Source organism: Pipistrellus kuhlii, unplaced genomic scaffold, assembly GCF_014108245.1.
Source record: "Pipistrellus kuhlii isolate mPipKuh1 unplaced genomic scaffold, mPipKuh1.p scaffold_m20_p_3, whole genome shotgun sequence".
In the NCBI taxonomy this organism is placed as follows: domain Eukaryota; kingdom Metazoa; phylum Chordata; class Mammalia; order Chiroptera; family Vespertilionidae; genus Pipistrellus; species Pipistrellus kuhlii.
Window position 1 is genome coordinate 71,845,041 of NW_023425529.1, and position 24,870 is coordinate 71,869,910.

Below are 24,870 nucleotides of genomic sequence, written 5' to 3' on the forward strand. Positions count from 1 at the left end.
GCTTGCATTAACGCTTTTTATATCCATACCTGTTCTTGCTGATAAAATGAGTATTTTCCAAAAATATATATGTCCATTTTTTTAATTATGCTTTTATTAGATGCTTTTCTTTGATGACCATAAATGCTGAAATGTTTCCCTTAAAGAGAAGAGTTTTAAATGTAAGTAAGCCTTTTAGTCAGTTTTAAATGTACAAATTGAGAAATTATGTGAATTATATACTATATTTGTTCCTGAAACCTGTATCTTATTTTCATAGCAATTAAATAACTATTCATGTCAGTTTCTAGTCCTTTTCATTGGATATTTATAAAAGAGAAAATAATGTATTTTTTAAAATCTTATTTCAAAGAGAGAGATCACGTAATGCTTACTTAAAAGCGTGTTGAATATAATTAAACCTAATAACTGTCTTGTTGCTCTATGCCTGAGACACATTCAGAATTTTTAAACATAGAAAATAAAATATTAAATTATGTAAAAAATGTTGGCTCAGATTTTCTCTTTGAAAGAGAAAGGTTATTTGCCCCCCCTGATTTTTAATGGAGAAACTTTCTTTGTCAGGCTTTCCCTTAGAACGCTGACCTACAGTTGACCTATAAAGAAACATAGAGACAATCTTTAGCGATTGACCAGATAATTCAAACCTGATTCAGTAATAAAAGGATCAAACTTAAGATTAAACGCAACCTCTTTGGATTACATTTGCATTTATAATTCTCTAGCAAAAATCCAATTTCACTGTTACCCTCAGCAATCTTTGTTGAAGCACTTTCTAAAGGTGGTATAGATGACTGGTCTTTTAAATCACTCTCAGAAGGAAATTTAAATGTTTGCAACTCACTTCATGGAGTCTGCCTGCATCTTGGTATTACCTGCCTTGGTCATATACCTTTTATCACTGAAAGTGCAGTACACAGTTCTTCTTATAATTTCTGATATATTTGTAGAATACTATACAACTATCCAAGACAAGCAGGTAAGACAAGCTAATAAAAGCAGGTAAGACAAGCCAAGAAAACAGAGTACTTTTATGTGGCAAGTATTCTCCAAATCAATATAAAGATAATATTGAATAGCTTATGGCCGTGTTCTTCTTTTCTATGATTTTATGACTTAGATATGTTATAAGACATTAATATTTACAGGCTCATTTTTTTTAACACTATAGCAAATTGGTGCAAAATATAAACATCTATTTTATCAACTAAAGAAAAATATTTTCCAATAATTTATCTGAGTTTCTCATTTAATCAATTTAGATAGACTAAATTTAGATAGACTAAATAATTCCTAATTATTTTACTGTTAGCATGCCAGTGAGTCCTAAGGAATTTGTTTCAGAATGAAAGGAAGAAGGAGAATTTCTCTTTCATTCTCAGTATCACAAGTCTAATCGCACATACACACACACATACAGACATACACACACACACATAAACACATATCCACACACAAAGTACTCTTCATTTATTTTTATCAATTGCTGTTTGTCAAAAATAGAAAGGAGGAGACAAGTTCAGTATATTATAAAAACAACAACAACAATGTTTTAAGATGCACTAAGGTGTCCTGAATTGCTTTAATGGACAAATGGTGTACTCACAATTATCCTTATAACAAAATTCAGTCGTTTGCTTACCATTTGGGTACATGGTATCATTTAGGACACTTTACGATTACTCCACAGAACGGTAATAGGACTTATGGAAAAATAATACCAACTTTTCCAGATAGCATAACATATACGTATACCAGAGAACAGAAAGCATACATTGTGTTAGGACCAATCTCCACATGAGGGGAAGGACATTGTCTGGATGTCAGAATATCTAATCTCTCACTCTGGCTTTGCTATGAACTCACTCTGAGTGTAGAAAAGGCAACTGATTTCTATGTTTCTTACTTTTCTTCTTTATAAGATGTTTATTTAAACACCCCAAAAGCATATGATTCCAATTGTACAACTTTTAATATAAAACATATAAAATCAATTTTGAAAATTTTCTGTATATACTGAAAACGTTTATAGGAATGAACTAACTATAGGCCTTCTAAAATTTCTTCTACTAAGTGCAGAAACCCAATGTAACTTGAAAATATTGGGCATAAGTATTTATTTATTTTTTTCAAAAGGGAAACTAGAAAATTTACTGATAATAGGTGCTCTATAAGTGTTTTTATACAATGACCAATGTTCCCTTTTGTATAATCAGGAGATAAATTTGTAGTTTTCTTTTTTCTTTCTATTGCCCCATTTACACACAAAATTCTCTGTAAAGACATCATTTTTTATGAGGAGGTATTCATCATAGATGCACAAGAGTCTATGAAAGCAAATATACAAGAAAAAAGGACAGATTATCATTCTAACCAACTGCATATTCACAGAGATTCTTAATAAAAGCTATCTGATAGATATAATAAATTATAAAATTTTGAGGAAATGTACACAGTTCGCAACTATTTTCCAAGACTTATCATCCAGTAAACCACATTTTCTCTTTTTATACCCTTCATGCCACCTTTTTTGACATTCAGTTGAAATTTTGAAATTAACATAATAACATTAAAAATGTAAGTGAAAGCATTTCAACTTCAGAAGTTGAAATAAATACAAGTGGATATTTAAGTAAAATGATGATGATGATGATATGTAAATCACAACTGCCAAGATGACTGACCTTTCTTTTAAAATATCCCATCTGTTGCTTTCCCTCCATGTAGCAAAGGTAGCAAAAGAGGAAGGTAACAAGAAAAGGAAACAGGAAGACCTGTTTCAGTTACTGGACATGTTGACTTAATTGACTAAGAAGTCCAAATGCTAATACTCCTAATAATCAGCCATTCTTTCTGTGTTTTGGTAATATATATCCTTATACACTTTATATCAAATGGGATTTTTTTATTCACATCTGACATTTCAAAGTTTCCATTTTTGAATTCCCCTAGTCTTATGTAAGTATCACATTGTCTACTTTGCTTGAGAAGTATGACATTCTCCCCAACATCTAGGGCTCCGTGATGTAAGATGTCATTCTGCCGATCTTCTGTTCCAGTATTCACTTTAATTTTTTTAATTACAATTGGATTTTCAAAAACAATCACAAATGTGTCTCCTGTGGAAGGTGGTTTCCCCCAAAAGTACTCATCGACACTGCTATAGGCCTTGCTGGCGTCATAATTTTCGAAAACATTCATATTGGTGTACAGACTCGCAGGAGGGTTATCGGGGATGTCAAATGAGTCCTCTTCAAAATCGTCGTCCTTCAGCTTGTTCTCAGTCCCTTTGTAGGATGAATAATAACCCATGTGCTGAAAGAGAGATGGCTTGAAACGGATCACGTTTTTCTGAGCCAGCAAACCCCGAAAATGAGTCAATAGCCAATCACAAGGCATTTCTTGATAAAACATTAATAAAAAATGTGCCAAACGTGGGAGGTCGTGAGAATGATAAAGTTTTCCAATGTAACCAAGCTTCGAAAACTCAAGAGTTACCCAGTAGGTTCCTTCTAGGGATGTAATTACTTTCTTGATGGCAGTTAAGAAATTTTTTGAACATCGGACGTCATCTTCAAGCATTACATAGTAGTCTGATGTATTGGCACAAAAATTAAGCAGAAAAGCATAATCTACATTTTGCTTGGAACGAAATCTGACTCTATCTTCCGGATCATTATAATTTCTTTTAAGGCCATCCAGGATCGGGTAATATTCCTCTGGAGCATGTATCACTATTAATCTCCCTGCAATAATATGGTGGGCAAATTTTTGTGTAATATCCTGGACCATGACCTCACGCCAGGATGAATTAAAGTCTGCCAGATGAACCACCACTGAGATTTCCTTCAGCTCTTCATAGCTGGACTGCTCGAAAATTGACTTGATTGTTTCAAGTAAATAGTTTCCTTTCTTTCGTTTCACTGATGAAAGTCCAATTGTAAGAAACCCTAAGCAAAGAATGCAGAAGGATGACAAATTAAATGTAAAATAGGTTTTGAGTAACATATAAAAAGAAACAAAATGTTATTTCCCTGTTAGGCCTGCTCCTATATTAAGTAAACCTAGTAAATGATTATGTATAGAACATTTTTTTAATTAAAATATTATGCTAAACACAAAAAACTATAGTAGTTTACACACAATTGATATTTTCTATGGAAAATTGCATCTTAAGCACAATGATGAGTCCTATTGCTGTAAACATTTGTTTATGAAATGAAAAATATGGTTTAAAGTGTTTTGTAGCTTAATGTTTTCATTATACCCCTAAGAGAATATAGATATTTAGGTAATATCCTATACTATTAAAAAATAGCACAAACACAAAAGAAGGAAACTCATAGTTAAGTGTGACAAACTAATCTCAAATTATGAAAAAAGAAAATTAAGAGTAACTCATTCTTTTGTCTTAAATTTTTCATGGGACACATTTTCATTTTTCTTTGATCACAGAATTATCTTACATCAGAAGAATTCATAATTGGACTTCAAAACTTTCATTTGCAATTTATCTAGTGAGTTAATTAAAATGCAGACAATAGTATAAGCTAATTTTGAAAAATTGCATTATAGTTCAAATGTAAGGCACATTGTTCTAAGACATGAATATTACTGTTTTGAAACACATTTTATGTTAACTTTATCTGGAAAAATTTTTATCCAGATAATTAAATCTAAAATTAGTAATTGGATATTTTTAAGGAATAAAACAAAACCTGGTGAAGTGGCGTTTTGCCTCTGAGAAGTGGTATCTATCTTTCTATTGAAATATTTTTATTTTTGAAGTTTTCATTTTCACCATGATTGAGAACTGAATAGAATTTCAGAATTGCCCCTTGGAAAATAAGAAAATGTTTACATTCACCAAGATCACTGTTTTAATGCAGACACCTACATAATGCAATTTACACAATATTGAAAAAAGCCCTTCTCAGAAAAATCTTTCTTGCTCATTTGTCAGAGAGGGAGAGATTTATACATTTTGTTTAAATACCTGACTTATAACCCTGACTTCTGAAAATCCAATGTTAACTGTACAATTAAATTAAAACTACCAGCCTTTAGTAATGCTCAATATTGACAATACTTATAAAACATGTACATAAAAGACAGAAGTCTATGTATTTTACTAGAAATATGCATCTTAATATTCCTAACAGTCTTTTGGGATAGCTTTGTGTATATCATTCCTGCTTTATAGATGAAAAAACTAAATCACAGTAAGATTAGATAACTTTGTAGAGTGGAATGCCTAGTAAGTGGACTGATTCAAACTGTTTTGCCCTTATTTCTCTGTTTTATATTGCCTCCTTAGTATAAGGCATTTGACATGTGTATCAACATACATTAGTAAAATTAGCATGGATAAAAGGAAATGAGTAATATTTGAACAAATATTAGGTCACAAATAGTGGGTCACAAATAGTGGAAGTCTTATGCAATTAGACAGAAACGTAAGATCAGTAGATATTTGAAATAGTAGAATGAACAAAAGACCTAAAGAAATCTTAGTTACAATTTCATCACCCAGTGATCACAAATTCACTTGTATAAAGACTTCTGAACAGGGGACTACATTTTTGTGGTCTCCACACAACTTATTAAGAAGTTCATGATATCACTGTATTTCATTTAATCTAAAATTCACATTTTTCATACAAAAATACTTTAAAATCTGGTTTCATGTTATGATTGATGACATCTTACAATTCTTTTATTATTTTTTAAAATATATTTTTATTGATTTAAGAGAAAAGGGAGAGGGATAATGAAATAGAAACATCAATGGTGAGAAACCAAGATGGCGGCATAAACACCTGAACTTGCCACCTCACACAACCACTTTAAAACTACAACTAAAAGACAAAAGGGACATCATCCAGAACCACTAGAAGGCTAGCTGAGTGGAAATTCTACAACTAAAAGGGAAGAGAAAAGCACACTGAGACTCAGAGGAGCTGCAGAGGTACAGAGGCGCAAGCACACGTTGAGAAGGCTGGCAACTGAGTACACAGCTGGCTTTTTTAAGCTGCAGGAGGACACAAGATCCCAACTGCTCTGAACTCCAGTTCCGGGTGAGACTGGGGACCCAGACTCAAACAAGGAGAAACTGGACTATCTGGCATCGGGCAGAATTTGAGGGCAGCTTTCTCTCACGGATGCTTGAAGTGATTACCGAGGGACACTGAGACCCAAGGACCTCTTTGGGCAAGGCTGACAGGAAACCACTGCTGTTTGCTCTGCCCTGAGACTCCACCCCATCCACACTGTATCCAGAGGCTTTTGCATATGAATGGCTGGTTCTTTGAAAGAAATAGACTTATAAGTCCAGGAAGCACCGAGAACCCCAAACAAAAGGAATCCAAAGAGGACCACACCAAGATACATAATTAAAATGCCAAGAGGAAAAGACAAAGAGAGAATATTAAAAGCAGCAAGAAAAAACAGTTATCTATAAGGGAGCACCCATACAACTGTCAGCTGATTTCTCAACAGAAACTATGCAGGCCAGAAGGGAGTGGCAATAAATATTCAAAGTGATGAATAGCAAGAACCTACAATCAAGATTACTCTTCCCAGCAAAGTTATCAATCTGAATTGAAGGTCAGACAAGAGCTTCATAGATAAGAAAAAGGTAAAGGAGTTCATTTCTGCCAAACAAGTATTATATGAAATGCTGATAGGTATTCTCTAAGAAGAGGAAGAAGAAAAGATAAAGATAAAAAGTATGAACAACAAATACATATCTATCAACAAGTGAATCTAAAAATCAAGTGAATAAAAAATCTGATGAACAGAATAATCTGGTGAATATAATAGAATCAGGGGTATAGAAAGGGAGTGATCTATCAATTTTGGGGGGGAAAGGCGTGTGGGGGGTGTGGGAAGCAACTGGACAAAAATCATATACTTATGGATGAGGACAGGATGAGGGGTGGAGAGGGTAAGGGCATGGGGTGGGTTGGGAACCAGGTGGAGGGGAGCTATGGGGGGAAAAAGAGGAACAACTGTAATAATCTGAAAAATAAAGATTAAAAAAAAAGAAGAAGAAGAAAATAAAAAAGAAATATCAATGGTGAGGGAAAGTCATTGATTGGCTGGCTCCTGCATGCCCCACCCTGAGGATCCCCTCTGCAACCTAGGCCTGTATCCTGCCTGGACTTGAACTATGATTTTCTGGTTCATAGGTCGATGCTCAAGCACTGAGCCACACTTGCTGGGCAGCATCTTTCAATTAAAACAGAAACTTATATTTTCTTAGTGATACAGTGATTAGACCATGATACTTTCTGTAATCCATGATATCTTGAAATCAGTGAAATGTAGTACATTACTTCATGGATTCAAGTTGCCATTAGTAAGTTGAATAGTTTCCTCCAAAAATTCATGTCCACATGAAAACTCAGAGTGTGACCATATTTGGAAGTAGAATCTTTGCAAATGTAATTAGTTAAGGATCTTGTGATGAACTTAAATTAGATTTAGAGTGGTCTCTAAATTCAATGACTAGTGTTCTTATAAGGAGAGCAGAGGCTGTAGAGAGTCAAAAGGCCAGCAGAAGGTAAATGCAGGGATTGGGTTTATGCTACCATAAGCCTCCAGAATTGTGAGATAATAAATTTTTGTTGTTTTATTTAAATCATTGACTTTGTAGTAATTTATTAGATAGTTCCTTAGGAAACAGATACAATGATTTTCACTAATTCAAAACTAGTGGCAAGTTACCAAAATCAAACCATTAAATTTAACATATGGGAATATCAATATGGAAAAAGTTATTTCTTGAAAACAGTGTTTAAAATTTAATATAAAGACTTTGCTTGGGGTGTTGGGCACATGATGCAGTGTGCAGTGTTTTGTTGAGTTGTACCCTTGAATTCTGTATGATTTTGTGAACCAATGCCACCCCAATAAATTCAACAGAAAACTAACAATAAAAATTAAAAGGTGTAAAATAAATAAATAAATAAGTAAGTAAGTAAAATAAAATAGCTTGATTTTTCCTTGTCTCTCTACATGGTTCTACAGTAAGGCGCTATTTTTTTTTTAAAGTAATAGAATTGGATCAGTGAGTAATTGTAATTTCTAAGAAAAAATTTGAACAATTTCCCCAAAATGTATTATGTTAGTAAATTCTATAGACTTGCATCACCATACAAATGAAGCAAATCATCATTTTTTTAAACAAAATATTTTATGTATTCTTGATTTAAAAGTGTATGGATACTTACGCTTTCTTTGCAAAGGAGTCGAAGCTAAGTAGCGATAGGTGACATTGATGGCCCCTGAGAAATTGGATAAATCTTTGAAAGTATGCACATAGCGTTCTGAATTCAGTTGATGTGTGGATGTTTCCCTTATAAGCTGTTTGTCTCCTTCCTGAATGCCAAGAAAGAGGCAGAGGAGATAAATGAATAATAGATGGTCATGGGTTAAAAAGGTTTCTCCCGATGCATAATATGCATACCATATAAATCTCAATTACTGGCACCTCTGTAGCTTATGATTTCTCACCTGAATTCCTACCTAGAGTCTCTGCTCCAGGCTCTCTCTACCCTATTCTACTAGTTATACTATAGTTACATTTTTCTTTTCTATAACATGCATTAATAATGGCCCTATCTTGATAAAAATACCTACATGAAAACTCTCACTTCCTTCATGTTAAAATTCAAATTCTTTACAATGATTTCAGGATCTTAAAATTTGAGTTTAATAAATTTTACAGTTTCATGCAAAACAACTTGCCACTAAATTCCCCATTTGAATCATATTAACCTTCTATATTCTGAGCCAAACAATCTAAAGTAAGAAAATATATTCCTATTTGGCTAAAATACACACCCTGTTACCATTGATAGCTTCCTTTTTTCTCTTTTCTTTAAGTTCAATTATATATTTCACTTTATGTAATCATCACTTGATCAAGACTATTGGCTATACTAGTACATTATTAGCAAAATCACAGCTTGCTTGGCTTTTCTATGTAGTTTACAGCACATGGAATATGTTTGGGGGCAACCTAATTAGAAAAAACGTCAGGTATGTGCAAGTCATAAAAAAGAAAGTGAAGGCATTAAATAAATTTAATTTTCCTATTATTTGGCTGTGGTAAAAAAAAAAAAACATTCATTAAAACTTTGTTTTAAAAGATTAGTAAGAGTTAAAATACAAATTTTACCTTTATTAGATCATTTACTATTTTGTATAAAAATCAAGTGTCAATAGCAAAGGTGACCCACCAAACTTTTAAATCTATGGCCAGATTGGAATTTTTTTTTAAATTAAAGTTGAGAATCTTATACAATGACAAGGAAAGAGCTTTCAATTTGATTCTTGCTAAACCAAGATTCATTCAGATGATATTTTCTGTATATTCAGTTCTGTTTATGAATTGATATTTGGTGTTTAACACTATCTTTCTATATTTTATATTGCCTTGACAATTTTGACAAAGAAAAATACTTCAGTCTATTACAAAATTTATAATGTGTTTGCCATTATAAAGTTATACTTTAAAAATATATAAAATTAAAGCTTGATAATAAATTTCTTATAAATATACTAATTAAAATTCCATTGAATTTGATTTAAAATTCTTTACATTTAAATATTTCCATCTTTGTCTTATAAAACATATAAAATAGATGTGAGAACCTATGATCCATGGGTCGTATGCAGCTCAAAAATTATTTGGTCTGGCCCTGCCAAGGCATCAAGTGTGAGTTAATTAAATATTTGACCAAATACAGCAGGTTGATGTTTAAGTTGATAATTTTGTATGGCCCACGAACGAAGTTATAAGCACCCATATGGACCTTGGCAGAAAAAAAAAGTTCCCCACTCCTGTTATAGAACATCATTAAAATTAAAAAAAAAAAAAAAAAAATTTGAATTGCCAAAAAGAAACTGGAACTCAATTTAGCATCAACTTCTTTAATAGTAATGTAATGGTATCCATAGTCAATAAGATCTAGAAGATATAGCTATGAAACTTACAGTAGTGACAATACTAAATTCATTGTACCAGTCTGCTCTTAGGTGATGCCACATTCTAAAGGAAGAGCAGGATACTGAATATCTCTTTAAGAATTCTATCTTCAATATGTAAAAATTCAGGTTTTTTTTTCTGTGATAAGATAAAATACATTCATCCTGGTGGAAGGACATAACATGAAATAAAAATGGAATGTATATAAAATAACTTTATTAAATTCTTAAGACTAAGCTTTGCACTTTTCAGCATAAATAAATAATGCAACTTTCACCTGAGTCAGCCTTGTTGCCTCCTTTCTAGAGGCATATACCTGAACAGCAAGAATCTCCCTAGATACCTTCTTTCTGTAGCTACTGAGCTATAGTGTATTTCTCAGGAATAAGACAAAACTTTATGACAATAATTTTCTGGATGGGAATGGAATTCAGTGGACTAGCTACAGGCTAAATACTCGTATGTATCCTATTGGCTGCTTTGAAGATGATCACAGCCCAGAAGCGGGGTTGATTGGGCATGTTGTGTCTCTTCTACTTAGTTTGCCTTGTTATACTGTTTGGCTCTCATATACTGAGCGTGGCTTCCTTTCCTGCTGAAAGGCACTTATAGCCCTAATATGTGAGTGAAACACCAAACTGTTATATGCCCAGCATTTCAGGCCACCAATGCATTTTCCAGCAAAAAGAGCTGAGTATAAGTTGCTAAGTAACTCCAGAGACCTTACTACTTCTAATTGTCTAATTTCTCCTAATTATAACTATTATTTTCCCTGAAATAAGAAAGGCAGGAAGACTAACTCATGCCTAAGCTTAGAAAATCACACACATTGTGGCATTTTGGAGTCAAGAAAATCAAGTCGGATAATTTTATGAAAATGAAATAAGCACATATAAAAGGTTCAAAAGGGAGAACTGTGAAAAAACACATACAAAAACAGCTGCATTATATTATAGTAGAGGACTAGTTTTCTAAGGATATTATCTTTGGAAGAATAATTTTAACATAATTTCACATTAATGATTTGAAAGTGTTTAAAATATGTATACATGTTAAGAACTGAGATAAAGTGTAGCTCAAAATATAAATTAGGAAGAGAATATCACCTAGTAAATAGTGAAAAATGAAACTAATAAAAATGCTTTCATTGAACTTTCAATATTTGGGGGATTTTGTACTTAAAAATCATTTTAATTTCCTTTCCAAGTTAATAGTTAAGAATAATTTCAGGTTTTAAAGATAAAAAGTAATTTCTTCTCTATGTTGGCTAATTTGCTAACTTGACTATATAGCTTTAGGCTTAATATAGCTAGAGAAAAATCCATTGAGAAAGTGATCTTCAAGAGCTACATCCTAAAATCAGACCTTTACCTTAGGTGGCTAGGACCTATGTTTAGATATGAACATTTACAAAACAGGGTTGAGTATTTGATCTTCTTATGGATATATAGTCTATTACTCCTTATGCATTTAAATTTTATGAATTTATAGAAGTTTTATTCCAAAAAGATATAAAGATGTTATAAAAATGTACACAATGACCTTTTGTCTTTTTAAAGTGAAACATTAAAACTGCACTTGAATGTGTCTCATAAATGCAGCAAATCATTGGCTACAAGCCTCCTGCCAATACCATGTGTTTGATTTACAAGATGTGATTCCCTTCTACCTGTAGACAAAGATTCAATAAATAACTTTTTATTACAGAATTAAATAATTCATCAAGGGCTCCTCTGGTTAATTTATAATCTTTAATTTTAGTTAAAAATGCTGGATCACATGAATCTTGTTCTATTGTCCTTAAATCTCATAAACCTAATAATCAGGTTTTTAAAAAAATCCAAAATAATAACCATTAGAAGTTTCTCCAGTGTTCAGTTTACCTAAATCAGGCTTAGTTTTAGTATTAGTGTGTGGTGATTTTAGCCATTGTGAACTGACTGTGAATGATAGGATGAAGGGTCCAAGAGATCAAGACCTATACTTCAAGGAAAAAGGCCTAGTAGAGCCAAGAAATTGAAATCTGGCAGAATTTCGCCATTAAAGGCAAAAATGAAGCAAAAATACTTTACAGAAGATCCGATACCAAGGTCATATGGTTGACTCATAGGATATTGAATAGTAGATAGTAGATAGTTAATAAATCATGTTTATTTGATGAAATAAAACATTGAAGCAAAAATACTTTACAGAAGATCCGATACCAAGGTCATACGGTTGATTCATAGGATATTGAATAGTATATAGTAGATAATTAATAAATCATGTTTATTTGATGAAATAAAACATTTTATTGGGACACACTCTTTGTGGATATTTTCAGATTATCTCTTGCTAAGGATTAATTCAATCTTTCAGTGTGCTTGCATGAGGTACTTTTCAATGTACTTTCAGTCCTCTGTACGTCCAAAGGTTTTGATTTTCTAAAATATGTAAACACCTAGATGGTTTGGCTCAGGGAATAGAGCGCTGGTCTGTGGTCCCAGGTTTAATTCCAGTGAAGGCACATGCTCAGGTTGTGGGCTTGATCCTCAGTAGGGGGCATGCGGGAAGTAACCAATGAATGATTTTCTATCATTATTGATCTCTCTCTCTCTCTCTCTCTCTCTCTCTCTCTCTCTCTCTCTCTCTCTCCCTCTCTCTCCCTCTCTCTCCCTCTCTCTCTCTCCCTTATTCTCTGAAATTTGTGAATAGGAATAATAACATAAAAATTAAGATTTTTCTAGATATCTTAACTCAGAAAGAAAATGTGAATCAGCAATAATGTCCATGTTATTCTCATCACACATGATGTGATGTGATAATTATAGTAACAATTTAAATTCTCACTATTAGGCAGAAGCAATCATTTTCAATATTTCCATAATACACTTAAAATTAATTTATATATTATGTATTAATTTATCTTTTATAAACTACTGAATATCTTAACATCAATACTTTTAGTTTTGTTTTTTGTGTTTTTTTTAATAAATATATTTTATTGATTTTTCACAGAGAGGAAGAGAGAGAGATAGAGAGTTAGAAACATCGATGAGAGAGAATCATCGATCAGCTGCCTCTTGCACACCCTCCACCGGGGATGTGCCCGCAACCAAGGTACATGCCCTTGCCCGGAATCGAACCCGGGACCTTTCAGTCCGCAGGCCGACGCTCTATCCACTGAGCCAAACCGGTCCCGGCCTACTTTTAGTTTTTGAGGTTCTATATTACTCTTTAGTGTATATAAATATATATAGAACACTAACTTTTTATAAAATCTAAATGAGGTGTCACATCCTAATAAAAGAATGATATGCAAATTAGCAATCACTCTGTGACAAAATGGCAGCCCCCATAGCCACAAGATGGCAGCACCCAGTCCTCTTAGCCCTGCTGCTAGAATGTCCAGGCCTGTTTTCTGGAGGGGGTGGATTCTGCCTTCCCACTCCACTGGTCCTGAGCATCTGGGCCCATCAACCCCAAGGGGGTTTGTGGGGACCAAACGGCTGGGCTGGATCCACCCCCAAACAAGGCAGACAGAGCATGGGCAGCAGGGTTAGGGGGCTTCCTTAGTGCTGCTGCAGCAGGGAAGCCTCAAGACCAGCAGACAGAGCCCAGACAGCAGGGCTTGGAGGCTTCCTTAGCAAGGTGGTGGTGGGAACACCCCCAGGCCCACAGACACAGCCAGGACAGCAGGGCATGGGGGCTTCCTTAGTGTGTCAGTGTTGGTGAAGCACCTAGGCCTGGCAGACAGAGCACACTGCAGGGCATTGGGGCTTCCTTCACATGGCGCATGGCGGTGGCAGGCAGAGAGGGGACAGCAGGGCATGGGGGCTTCATCTCCCATCTCCATGGCTGCAGCGAAACCCCTAGGCCCTGCAGAGAGCAGAAAACCACGGAAAGTGGGCCTAAACCATCAGTAGGACATCCCCTGAGAGCTCCTGGATTGTAGAGGGTGCAGGTTGGGCTGAGGGACGCCTGTGCATGAATTTCATGCATTGGGCCTCTAGTATTATAATCTAATATTACTTCTTAGCAACATAGTATAATTAATATCGTTAAAAGAGATTTTTTAATTTGAACAATACAGAAAAAGTGGAATAAGGTGTAATGTCATTAATCAAATTTTGTTTGTTGTATATATTTCAAATTAAAGTGCCAATACAGAGATGGTTTTACATAAAATTAATTCAGCACAGTGATAATAGCTAACTAATTTGTAATTATATATACATTTTTGAATCACTATATATATAGCACTAAAGAAAGCACTGCAACATAAAATAATTATAAAGTTGATAATATAAAGTTAATACAAAATATAAACAAGTACATAATAGATGTTATAAGGCTATTCTAACAGTTTGGAATTGAAGTTAGTTTACTAATGAACTAAGTCTAGTTGATTTAGGCATTGTTTTTTGTTTTTTTTTGTTTGTTTTTTTTTAACATATTTTATTGATTTTATACAGAGAGGAAGGGAGAGAGATAGAGAGTTAGAAACATCGATGAGAGAGAGTCATCGATCAGCTGCCTCTTGCACACCCCCTACTGGGGATGTGTCCGCAACCAAGGTACATGCCCTTGACCAGAATCAAACCCGGGATCCTTCAGTCCCCAAGCCGACGCTCTATCCATTGAGCCAAACCGGTCCCGGCTAGGCATTGTTTTAAACAAACAAACAAACAACCTCTAAAACTTACCAGAACATAGCTATCTTCAATGTACAAATTCATAAATAGAAGAAAAATTACAAGAACTCCCAAGAATGACACTGTAGAACGTTTTCTCAGGCATCTCATTTTATCCAGTATTTCAAAAATATGTTTCACTTGATGAAATTTAAACATTCTCTCCTATAGAAAAGAGGTACATAATTACTAACCGTTAATTTGTTTGAAAATATTTCTTTACCATATATATCAAGAGCCAGACCTTTATAAAATATCACCCTTTTATACATAAGATTGGCATATTCTTATTACATTGCATAAAGTCAATAAACAGGTTTATGTCAATATGGAGCAAATAAAAATGAAAATAAAATCTCAGTTATTTCTGAACAAATGAATGTTGGTAACAATATTTTAAGAAAAAAACAAGTTTTTAATGAGAAGTAGAACACAAAAGAGGAAAACAGACATGTCAACTTTCATTAGTGAGTATAACATTAAAGTAATATCCCTCTCCCTCCAATATAATGTAATAAAAATTAAAGAAACCAGAAAATTATGAGCCTAATTCTCATCTCAGATGCATTGATGATGCACTGAAAAGAGCAATTGGGTGTAAATCTGGAGAAAGAAAAGAGAAGTGACAATGGAGGTTAAGTTTCGGGCACAAGTCCAAACATATATTTGAGAACTTCTGAGTTACATTTTTTTTTTTTTACTTTTCCAATAATTTTTTGTTAAATCAGAGTAGATCCTAGAGTATTACATTTGCATTGCCACACTTGATCTAATTTTAACTAGAAGTTTCACTGTTTATAATAATTTATAAGCTCCAAAAAGACAAAATTAAAGTTAACAAAATTAGTAGAGACCTAATATTTTTTTTCATTTCACTCTTGTATGTCTTCTATTTCACTCTTCTACCTTCTAACCACAGATGCATTTAGATTAATGATCATTTTTTAAAAAGTCTAAACATGATAAAAAGATTTAAAAAAAACACTAGTTGTATCATTTGGTCTAAAACTAAACATATTCTAGAAATTGTGCCACTTTGAGTTGTGTGCTGGGTTTCTCTGGATTCATCTCTAGAATAAAGTATTTATGTACACAAAAAAGTGGGACTGGTCTTATTTTCCTTATTATCTAAGCAAGCAAGCATTTACAGAAGCCAAATAGCAGGGTTAAAATTTCAAACAGCAGTTTTTATATAAGATGGATGATTCAATGTTGCTATAAGACACTGATGTTTATAAAATAAATTGGAAACAATGTATGATATTAGGAGTTGTTATTTCAGTGTAATAGAATTATAAGAAAACTTTATTATTTGTACTTTTTAAACTTTCTATATTTAAAAAAACATTACTTCAGTAGTATTTAAAAAGTTACTTTGAATATTTAAAATACTTTTTCATTTGTTAGGAAAGAAAATTGCCTTTTATTTTGTGGACACAAAAGCATAAGCATAGCAAAATTTTCAAGAAAATAATATTAAAAATACACAATGCTTCATGGTATGTCTGTAGATGCTCTGAAAGTTAAATGATATAAGTTCAATGTAAATTTTATGTCATGAAGTACATTCTAATTCTATTCCTTTGAGATAGAGAAAATATAAATGGTCAAATACATCTGCATAGTTCAATTGTACATGAAGATAATAAGGATAATTATTAACTTCTATTTAATACCTTTCAAGTGTTGGAAAATATACACTTTGCATAGATAGCTTGGATCTTCAAAAAAGACTTCAATAGTAATGCGAGATAAATTTTACAAATGGAAAGAAAATAAGGCTTTCTTGTGATATCTCTATGAGGGATAATTCCAGTTGCTTTTAAATCTTAAAACTCACTAAGTTCTTTTTAAAAAAATATATTTTATTGAGTTTTTACAAAGAGGAAGGGAGAGGAACAGAGAGCTAGAAACATCATTGAGAGAGAAACATTGATCAGCTGTCTCCTGCACACCCCCAACTGGGGATGTGCCCACAACCAAGTTACATGCCCTTGACCAGAATCGAACCTGGGACCTTTCAGTCCACAGGCCGATGCTCTATCCACTGAGCCAAACCAGTTTTGACATGAACTCATGAAGTTCTAATTGAGTCTTAGAACAGAGTCTGCTCAATTAGGCCACTATTTATAAACCATTTAATTAGATTTTATATTTTAAATATATTATTGTCAATACACTATCCAACCTATGTGGTATAGTAATTTGTGGCACTAAACTGCTGAATACAATAGAAATTACATGTTAGATATAAATTATTTTTGGAGAAAACATTTTTTATTAAATCTACTTAACCTAATATACACATAAATATATAACATGAGGAGGCAGGTGATATATGGTATTTCAAATATTAGGAGAGGTGTAAAAATAGTGCTTTAGAGGCATATTGCAGTACACTCAGCATAACTCAGAATAGAACAAAATCCCAGGAGGTAATTTCAAAAGTTGACAAAGAAAGAAATGCAGAAGTCCTTAGAGCATTATGGTGCCCACCCAAATTCTAATATCTAACCTTCATGATATAATTCTCCAAAACGCATTCAGATCAATCAGAAAACAATAGCTTTTCATTGTGTATATCCTTAGAACAAACAGGAGAAAGATAATAGCGCAAGCTTAAGTTTACATGTAAGTGAAATAACCAAGCCCAGGACAAACAGAATTGGCTAAGGAGGCCAAATCAGAGTAAACAAAAGATCAGAAAAAAATATAAAAATATGTCAGTTTTTAAACTGACCACAGTAAAACTACTAGGTGAAGTCACCATTTTTTCACATTTTCTAAGTATTTTAATATATTTTTGAATGGTTGGGACAAATTATGTGTAATTATTAAATACTCCCTAAGAAAGTGGAATAGCAAAATATTTCAAAATATAGTAAAGATAAAGCTGTTAGTATATCTTATGATTTATAAAAAGATCCAATAGCTCATATGATAAATGTAAATTATAATGAACTTTATGCCACTCAAATAATAATAAAGTATTATTCTCTTTACTTTCTAGATTTCTACAAAAATATGAATATCAAAATAAAACCCTAAAATAGTTAAAATTGCTTTAAAATAAAAAATTAAAAAAAACTTAATTGGTTTCAAAGAACCTTGATAATATATCAAACATTAACAGTGACTTTTTTATTTGTTTGTTTGTCTTAACTTGGGAGAGCGTCCTTATTGTTTTTCATAGTAATTGTATCAATTTTCATTCCTATCATTATTGTTCAGGAATACACTTTTCTCTACATTCTCTCACTACTTGCTCTCTCTTTTCTTCTTGATGATAGTCATTCTAACAAGTGTGAAGTAATATCTTATTGTGTGTTGATTTGCCTTTCTCTGTTGTTCCCTGATGATTAGTGATTTGAGCATCTTTGCATGTACCTGTTGCCCATGTATATGCCTTCTTTGGAAAAGTGTCTATTTAGTTTCTATGCCCATTTTGTTATATTTTATTTTTTAATTAAATATTTACTGTTGAAAGTATTACAAATGTCCCCTTCTATTTCAATTGGATTGTTTGTTTTACAAAATAAAATAATAGTTTTATAAGTAGTTTTTATATTTTGGTTATTAATCCCTTATCTAAAATATAGTTTGCAAATATTTATTCCTAGTTTGTAGATTACCATTTTATTTTCTTGATTATTTTATTTGCATGCTTATGCAAAAGCTTTTAAGTTTGATGTACGGTCAGGTCATGAGTAGCTTAAAATTTCAGTCAATGAAGAGCTACATATATGCGGGTGGTCCCATTAAATTACAATGGAACTGAAAATTCCTATTGCCTAGTGAAGTTATGGCTATTGTGATTGCGTAGGGCAATGCATTATTCTTGTGTTTGTGGTGATGATTGTGTAAATAAACCTACTGTGCTAAATTACATAAAAGTGTAACTGGTACAATTATATACAGTCCATAATACTTGTTAATAATAATGAAAAGCTGTTACTTTTTTATGATTCTACTATACCATAATATTTATCATTATTTTACAATCTATTGTATTTACATATATATATATATATATAAAACCTATCTTCTGATCTTCTGTAAACTAGTGTGCAGGGTTATGTTGGAAATAGCCTCACACATCTTTGTTTATTGCATCTCTTGATTGCACCATTTTATCTTGTTTTTGATTTAATTTCATGATTTTTGATGATCATGGCCCCACTGCTAATGTTGTCAGTAGAAGGCCACATTGAGTGATTGACTTGGAAATGAAATTAAAAGTGATTAAATATGATGAAGGTGAAAAATCAGTGATGGTTATTGTTCACTAGTCAGGGACATCCCATCCCGCTATTGCTATAATCTTCAAGAACAAGAACTAAATGGTAACTGTTAAAGTATCTTATTCACTGAAGGCAACAAGACTACCAAAAAATCAAGGACCTATATCAGACATAGAGAAACTTCCAATGACCTGGATGAAAAACCAGACACAGAAGTGTATCCCACTCAACAGTATGAAGGTCATGACTAAAGAAAAAGTTTTTTGTCATGTTGAAAAAAGGCTGGCACTTACTATGTCTTTGAATTTACTGATAGCTTTGGGTTCTGTAAAAATTCAAGAATGTGAAAGTGAGTGGTGAGATTGATGGTGCTGATGTGGAAGCAGCAAAGGGATTTTTTGAAATCCTGGATAATCAGATTGCAGAGTTTTATGAGTACTTTATATATTTTGGTTATTAATCCAACATTGCCCCTGATAACTTCCACTGGATAAGATATGAAAGTAGATGATATTGATATTGATGATCCAGAACCTGTGAAGGCCTAAGCTAAGGTGTATTGTGTTTTAGTTTTTTACAAAAGGAGTTTAAAAAGTAATACAAAAAAGCTTATAGAATAAGTATACAAAAAATATATTTTTGCATATCTGTATGATGTACCTGTGAGAGGGATGTCTGCAGGGATGAGGCCTAAACTGGCAATCACACATCCCCCAAATGGTCCCAGATTGGAGAGGGTGCAGGCTGGGCTGAGGGACACACACCATCTCCCCTGAATAAATTTCATGCACTGGGCCTCTAGTAAAAAATAATGATTTCTAAGACCGGTATTTATGAGATAAAAATGTTATGATAGAGAGAAAGAGGGAAATATAATAATTTTATTTATATCTATGCAGTGTAGATAATATGTGTGTGTCAAAGACTATGATTTAAATTTGACAACAAAAATATCAGAAACAAAAGTAAGGAAATGGGACTAAAGGCATAATTAAAGATACTAGTGAAAGGTGACTACTCAAAACAGAAATACAAAAATTCTTAAATATGAAAAGAAAATATAGAAATATATCTGCAAAATTAATCACAGAGAGATATATTAAATATTTCATAATACCTTACAACACTAGAGACCAAACACCTTGGCAGTATCAATAAATGCAAATGTCTTAAATAATTTTTTAAAAGAAAAAGATTCTCTATTTGGTGTATGTGCATGTGTTCACATGAAAATGCACATATGAACCTTAACTTTAAACTGTATAAATGAAATATAAAATTAAAAAAGGGATCCATAAAGAATAATAGTAAAAGAATGGGCAAAGTGTTTTAGGCAAGTACAAACAATAAAATATCATAATTCACAATCTTAATATAAAATGTGGATAAATGTAGGCTATGAAAAGATAAAAATATATAACTAAGTCCACTTTATAATGCTAAATGCTATGATTCTCAACCAAATATCTATGGCTAAATAACACAGTAAACAATCCCCTAATTCAGAACCAACAGAAATTCATGAAGTCAAAACACTTAATGCTTGGCATCAGTAATACTCACAGTCCAAGTCATATCAAGTGTCCAAAATTATCAAATATTATAGCATAAAAATATATAAATCAAATACTCTTGAAAGCATCAGCACACACTTATGGGTCCACCAACAGAGTGAAGGATATTAATATAATATTCTCCTCTCAGAGTTTGATAGTTCAAATAGTAAAAAAAAAAAAAAAAAAAAAAAAAAAAGTAAGGCAGGGAGTCTAAATAATCCCAAGTTACTTCTTAATATTTTATGTGTTTTATTAACAAAGTATTTATGATAGCAAGGGATTTTGAGAAATGTTTGCTTTGTGACTATAAACCAATGTGATTCAAAATAATCCAATAGAAAGGGAGAGAACCACATACCAGGAAAGAGATGCTAATGGCATAGAATAGTATGGTAGAAAATGCTAGAAAAGGGTTGGAGAGAAGTAGAGAGATTTAAAAGCAAAGTAACTCCTAGGTATCAAGATAAGAGTTACCAGGAGCCATATATACTTAGATTTTTAGTACATAGATACTCTGTAAAAACATTAATCTCTCAGGGCCCCTGTGTAAAAAGAAAACATGTTAAAAAGGTAACTAATAAAACTGATTATTTATTGAAAACCACTAAATTAAACATGGCAAACACAAGCTCATCACCCTGTACAAACTGGAAGTATTAAAAGCAAGTAAAAATGTGGTTTCAAATGTTTAAACGGAAGGGCACATTCTACTAAAATTTCCATAAAGCATGCTCTTGCTTGGAAATATCAGTCACAGAAATGAGGGCAAATTACTTGAGCAGAATTGTGGTTCCACATTCAGTAATGTCTTATTTGTTAGAAATTTCCCACTGTGTCTGGAATAATTTTAGAAAGTGTAAAATGTATTTTTCAATGGTCATGGGTTGATTGTTACAGATTTGGTTCATTTAGAAAAAAATGGTAAGTCATATTTTCATGGTTTGAGTGAATTATTTTCTCAGGTTGATTTATCATCTTTGTACACCTTAAATGTCACTAGAGATTCATTTGCTAACAACATGCTACAATACACTTTATCTCTTCCAAGTGTAATGGAAAATACTGAACATGCTTTGTTTAGTAGTTTTAGTGCATTTTCAAATACAATTTCTGTCACAAGTTGAAAATACAGCACACTTGTGAATACAGTTATGTGACAAGGATACATAATAACTCTATTCCTCTGCCCCAAATATATGCAGAGTTGGCCCATCTGGTTCAATAAGACTTAACCAGTTGTGTTTTTTTTGTTTTGTTTTGTTTTGTTTTGTTTTTTAAGGCAGGATCACATTATCTCTGGAAGACTCAGAAGCTGAATGTTCATATATATACATGAAACTATTACCAAACTTCAAAGGTATCCTATCTAATAAAAGAGTAATATGCAGATTGACCATCACTCCAACACACAAGATGGCTGCCCCCATGTGGACACAAGACGGCCACCACAAGATGGCTCAGTCCTCCCTCAGTCTCTCATTGGCCACAGTCTCCCCTGGCCATCATCAGAGTCCAGGTCCTACATGACAATAGCGATGGATTACTGATGGCTTTTTCCTACCTGTTCACTGTTTATCGTGTGTGAGTGTGTGTGTGTGTGTGTGTGTGTGTGTGTGTGTGTGTGTGTGAAGCATCGTCTCCTAAACCAGAAGGGGGAATCTGCTTTGGAAATTTGCTTCCTAAACCAGAAGTGGGAAGACCCAGACTAGGTCATGCTGTGGTCACGCTGTGTTCCAGCCCAGGAAGGACCAGAAGGCGCCTGGCTGCAGAGGTTAGCAGGGAAAGAGGAACAAAGCCTTGCTATGCGCAGGACAGAAAGGAAGAACGCTTCCTGCAAGCGATCTGTCATCACATGTAAACAATGCGCCACAGTAAACCACAGGGCAGGAACCAGAGCGCGCCCTGCAGAGCTGGGGAGCAGGTCCATGCAGACCCAGATTTCCCGCCCCCCCCACCACTACACTATCCAGACCCTGAGATGCATGCAGTGAATACTGTACAGAAGCCAAATCCGTTTGGTCTGTTTCAGTCTTGCTCTTTACAAAACTGGGGGGAAATGAAGGAAGGGCCTCTTCAAAAGTATTTTATTTGTTTTTCAAGTTCTGGAATTAGCTGTGAATTTATTTGTATTATGCAATTCATGACAAAGTGATACTTGGATGAGAACTGAGCAGTATGTGGGCAGGTAGAGGCCCCAGAACTCCTGAACAAGTCTGAATCAAAACTACAGTATTTTAAAAGTATATTTTTATTGATTTCAGAGAGGAAGGGAGAGGGAGTGAGAGATAGAAACATCAATGATGAGGGAGAATCATTGATGGGCTGCCTCCTGCACGCCCCCCACTGGGGACTGAGCCTGCAACCAGGGGCATATGCCCTGAGTAGGAATTGAACATGTCGGCCAGGCAAAACTACAATCTCTTCATCCTGTGTCCGACTTCTGCTTCAAACTGCTGAGGTAAACCAACCGAAGCTTGTTCTGTCACAATGGGTACAGTTTTATATTACATTAAACTAAGGTGACCCCACATCCCGCTTCTGGCGGGACAGTCCCGATTTTTAACAATTTGTCCCGCGTCCCTCGGCGTTTTAAAAAAGATCCGATTTTTGAAAAGTTTAAATCGGAACTTTTTTAAAAACGCCGAGGGACGCGGGACAAATTGTGAAAAATCGGGACTGTCCCGCCAAAAGCAGGATGTCTGGTCACCTTAATTAAACCAAAACAACAACCAAAAAACTCGCTACCGTGTAAAAACAAGCAAATAAACACTCAAAAAGCAGAGCTCCCTGCAATGGGAGCCCCATTGCTTCCGGCACTCTGTCCCTCTGCTGTCTCCCTACAAGCTCCTCAGCCAAGATGACCCGCTGGGCTTCGAAGAGGAGCCACAGGCACAGCAGAGAATCCGTCCGAGGCCAGCATCACCTTTCCTGGCGGATGGAAGGCAGAGGCCTGGCATCTTCTGTTTGAGAACTCTGAAACAGGTGTGTCTTTGCCCAAAGTCACCTAACTGAGAAAAACTTGGCAAAGTTGCCACAATAAAGCTTATATTGCTTGCGGGAGGAACTTTGGTAACAGCTGCAGTTAAGTGAAGGAAGGAAGATGAACTCTTAGCAGCTTCATTCAGAAACTTTCCGAATGGGAACGTGGTAGATGTGAGCCGCTCTCTCCAAATCTCCCTCAGACCTTTGTTGTCCTTAAAGTGCTGTCTCCTAACGTTTTACTTGTATACAATTCCACATATTTTAAAATCCAAAGATCATTGCTTCACTAACTTTGTTGCTTGGACATTTGGCGAGATTGACCATCTCTGTGTTTTGAACACATAAAAGTGTGAGTGGTTGTAGGGACACAACTCCACAGAAATGGGCTACATTCCTTGCTCAGACATGCAGCCCTTAAATTATTGCAATTATTTCCACATTGAGTGTCAGTGGAATGGTTTACAATTTTTCAGAGAATCCAGAAAAAGTAGCTAAAGAATTAGGCTTGGTTGGAGGATAAAGAGGTGAATAGAAAGGATCAAGAAAAACTTAAAAATAATATTTTCTGCAATTGGGTCCAAATCTTTGATGAGCTGGTTGCCACCCACAAACAATTGATTGCAGAATAGCCAGTCAAGTTGGAAAATGCCTTTTTTTATTTCTTTAAATTCATTACTTTTTTATTACAACATATAAACTCTTTATTTTTGGAATATTTCATTTTATATTTTCAGAATGTGGTTGACCAAGGTAAGGAAAACCATGGATAAGGGGATCACTTGTCATAAACCTTTAAAAATGTTCCTAATTTTATAAACAAAAGTCATATAGTTCATTGGAATTCTCTATCCTAGCTATATGCAGGTGCTCCTGCATCACCAAGTTGTGTTACAAAGTTGACATCACCTATTTCAAAACCATGAAGATTTTTTTTTTAAATATTCTTAAATCATGAAAAGATGGCCTGGTATTGGCAGGACTTGGATTTATTTGGCAAAACCTCTGGTTGAGGGCAGGTCCAATGGTAACTAACACTGTATGCAAATGGGATAGCTCCAGGGAACTATGCCATTTCCAGACACCAACAGCAGCATCCCTAGATGTGGAGACAGCTCCTGGAGAAAGGCAGAAGCTTTCCATGAAAGCTCTGCTGGACCCTCCTTTGGACTCAGAAGCTGGCCTGTATTAGTTGTAAAACTGAGTAACATGGAAGTCACAACTAATCTGCATATATAATAGTTCTGTAATCCCTACCCTGGATTAGAGAAATTTAGTAATTGAACTATTTAGAAGCACCTAAAGAAAAAAAAAAAAAGATGTCATTTGGTGCAACACCATTTATTTTATTTCTCAAAGGCCTAACTATAGATTATTTTATGCTTGGGCATGCTTTCATACATAATTCCTTCTGTCCTTGTGCTAAG

General features: G+C 33.9%; 1 protein-coding gene across 1 annotated transcript in view; it reads right to left on the bottom strand.

Annotated features, from left to right (window-relative positions):
- Window positions 1–1,449: 1,449 nt before the first annotated feature.
- Window positions 1,450–24,870, bottom strand: part of MGAT4C (MGAT4 family member C) — a 641,457-nt gene continuing 618,036 nt past the window's right edge. Inside the window, exons 4-6 of the mRNA XM_045588310.1 lie at window positions 14,680–14,832; window positions 8,235–8,382; window positions 1,450–3,950 (exon numbers count right to left, since the gene is read on the bottom strand). Coding sequence (XP_045444266.1) covers window positions 2,809–3,950; window positions 8,235–8,382; window positions 14,680–14,826 — 1,437 coding nt within the window. The 5' untranslated portion in view covers window positions 14,827–14,832 and the 3' untranslated portion in view covers window positions 1,450–2,808. The remainder of the gene's footprint in view (window positions 3,951–8,234; window positions 8,383–14,679; window positions 14,833–24,870) is intronic.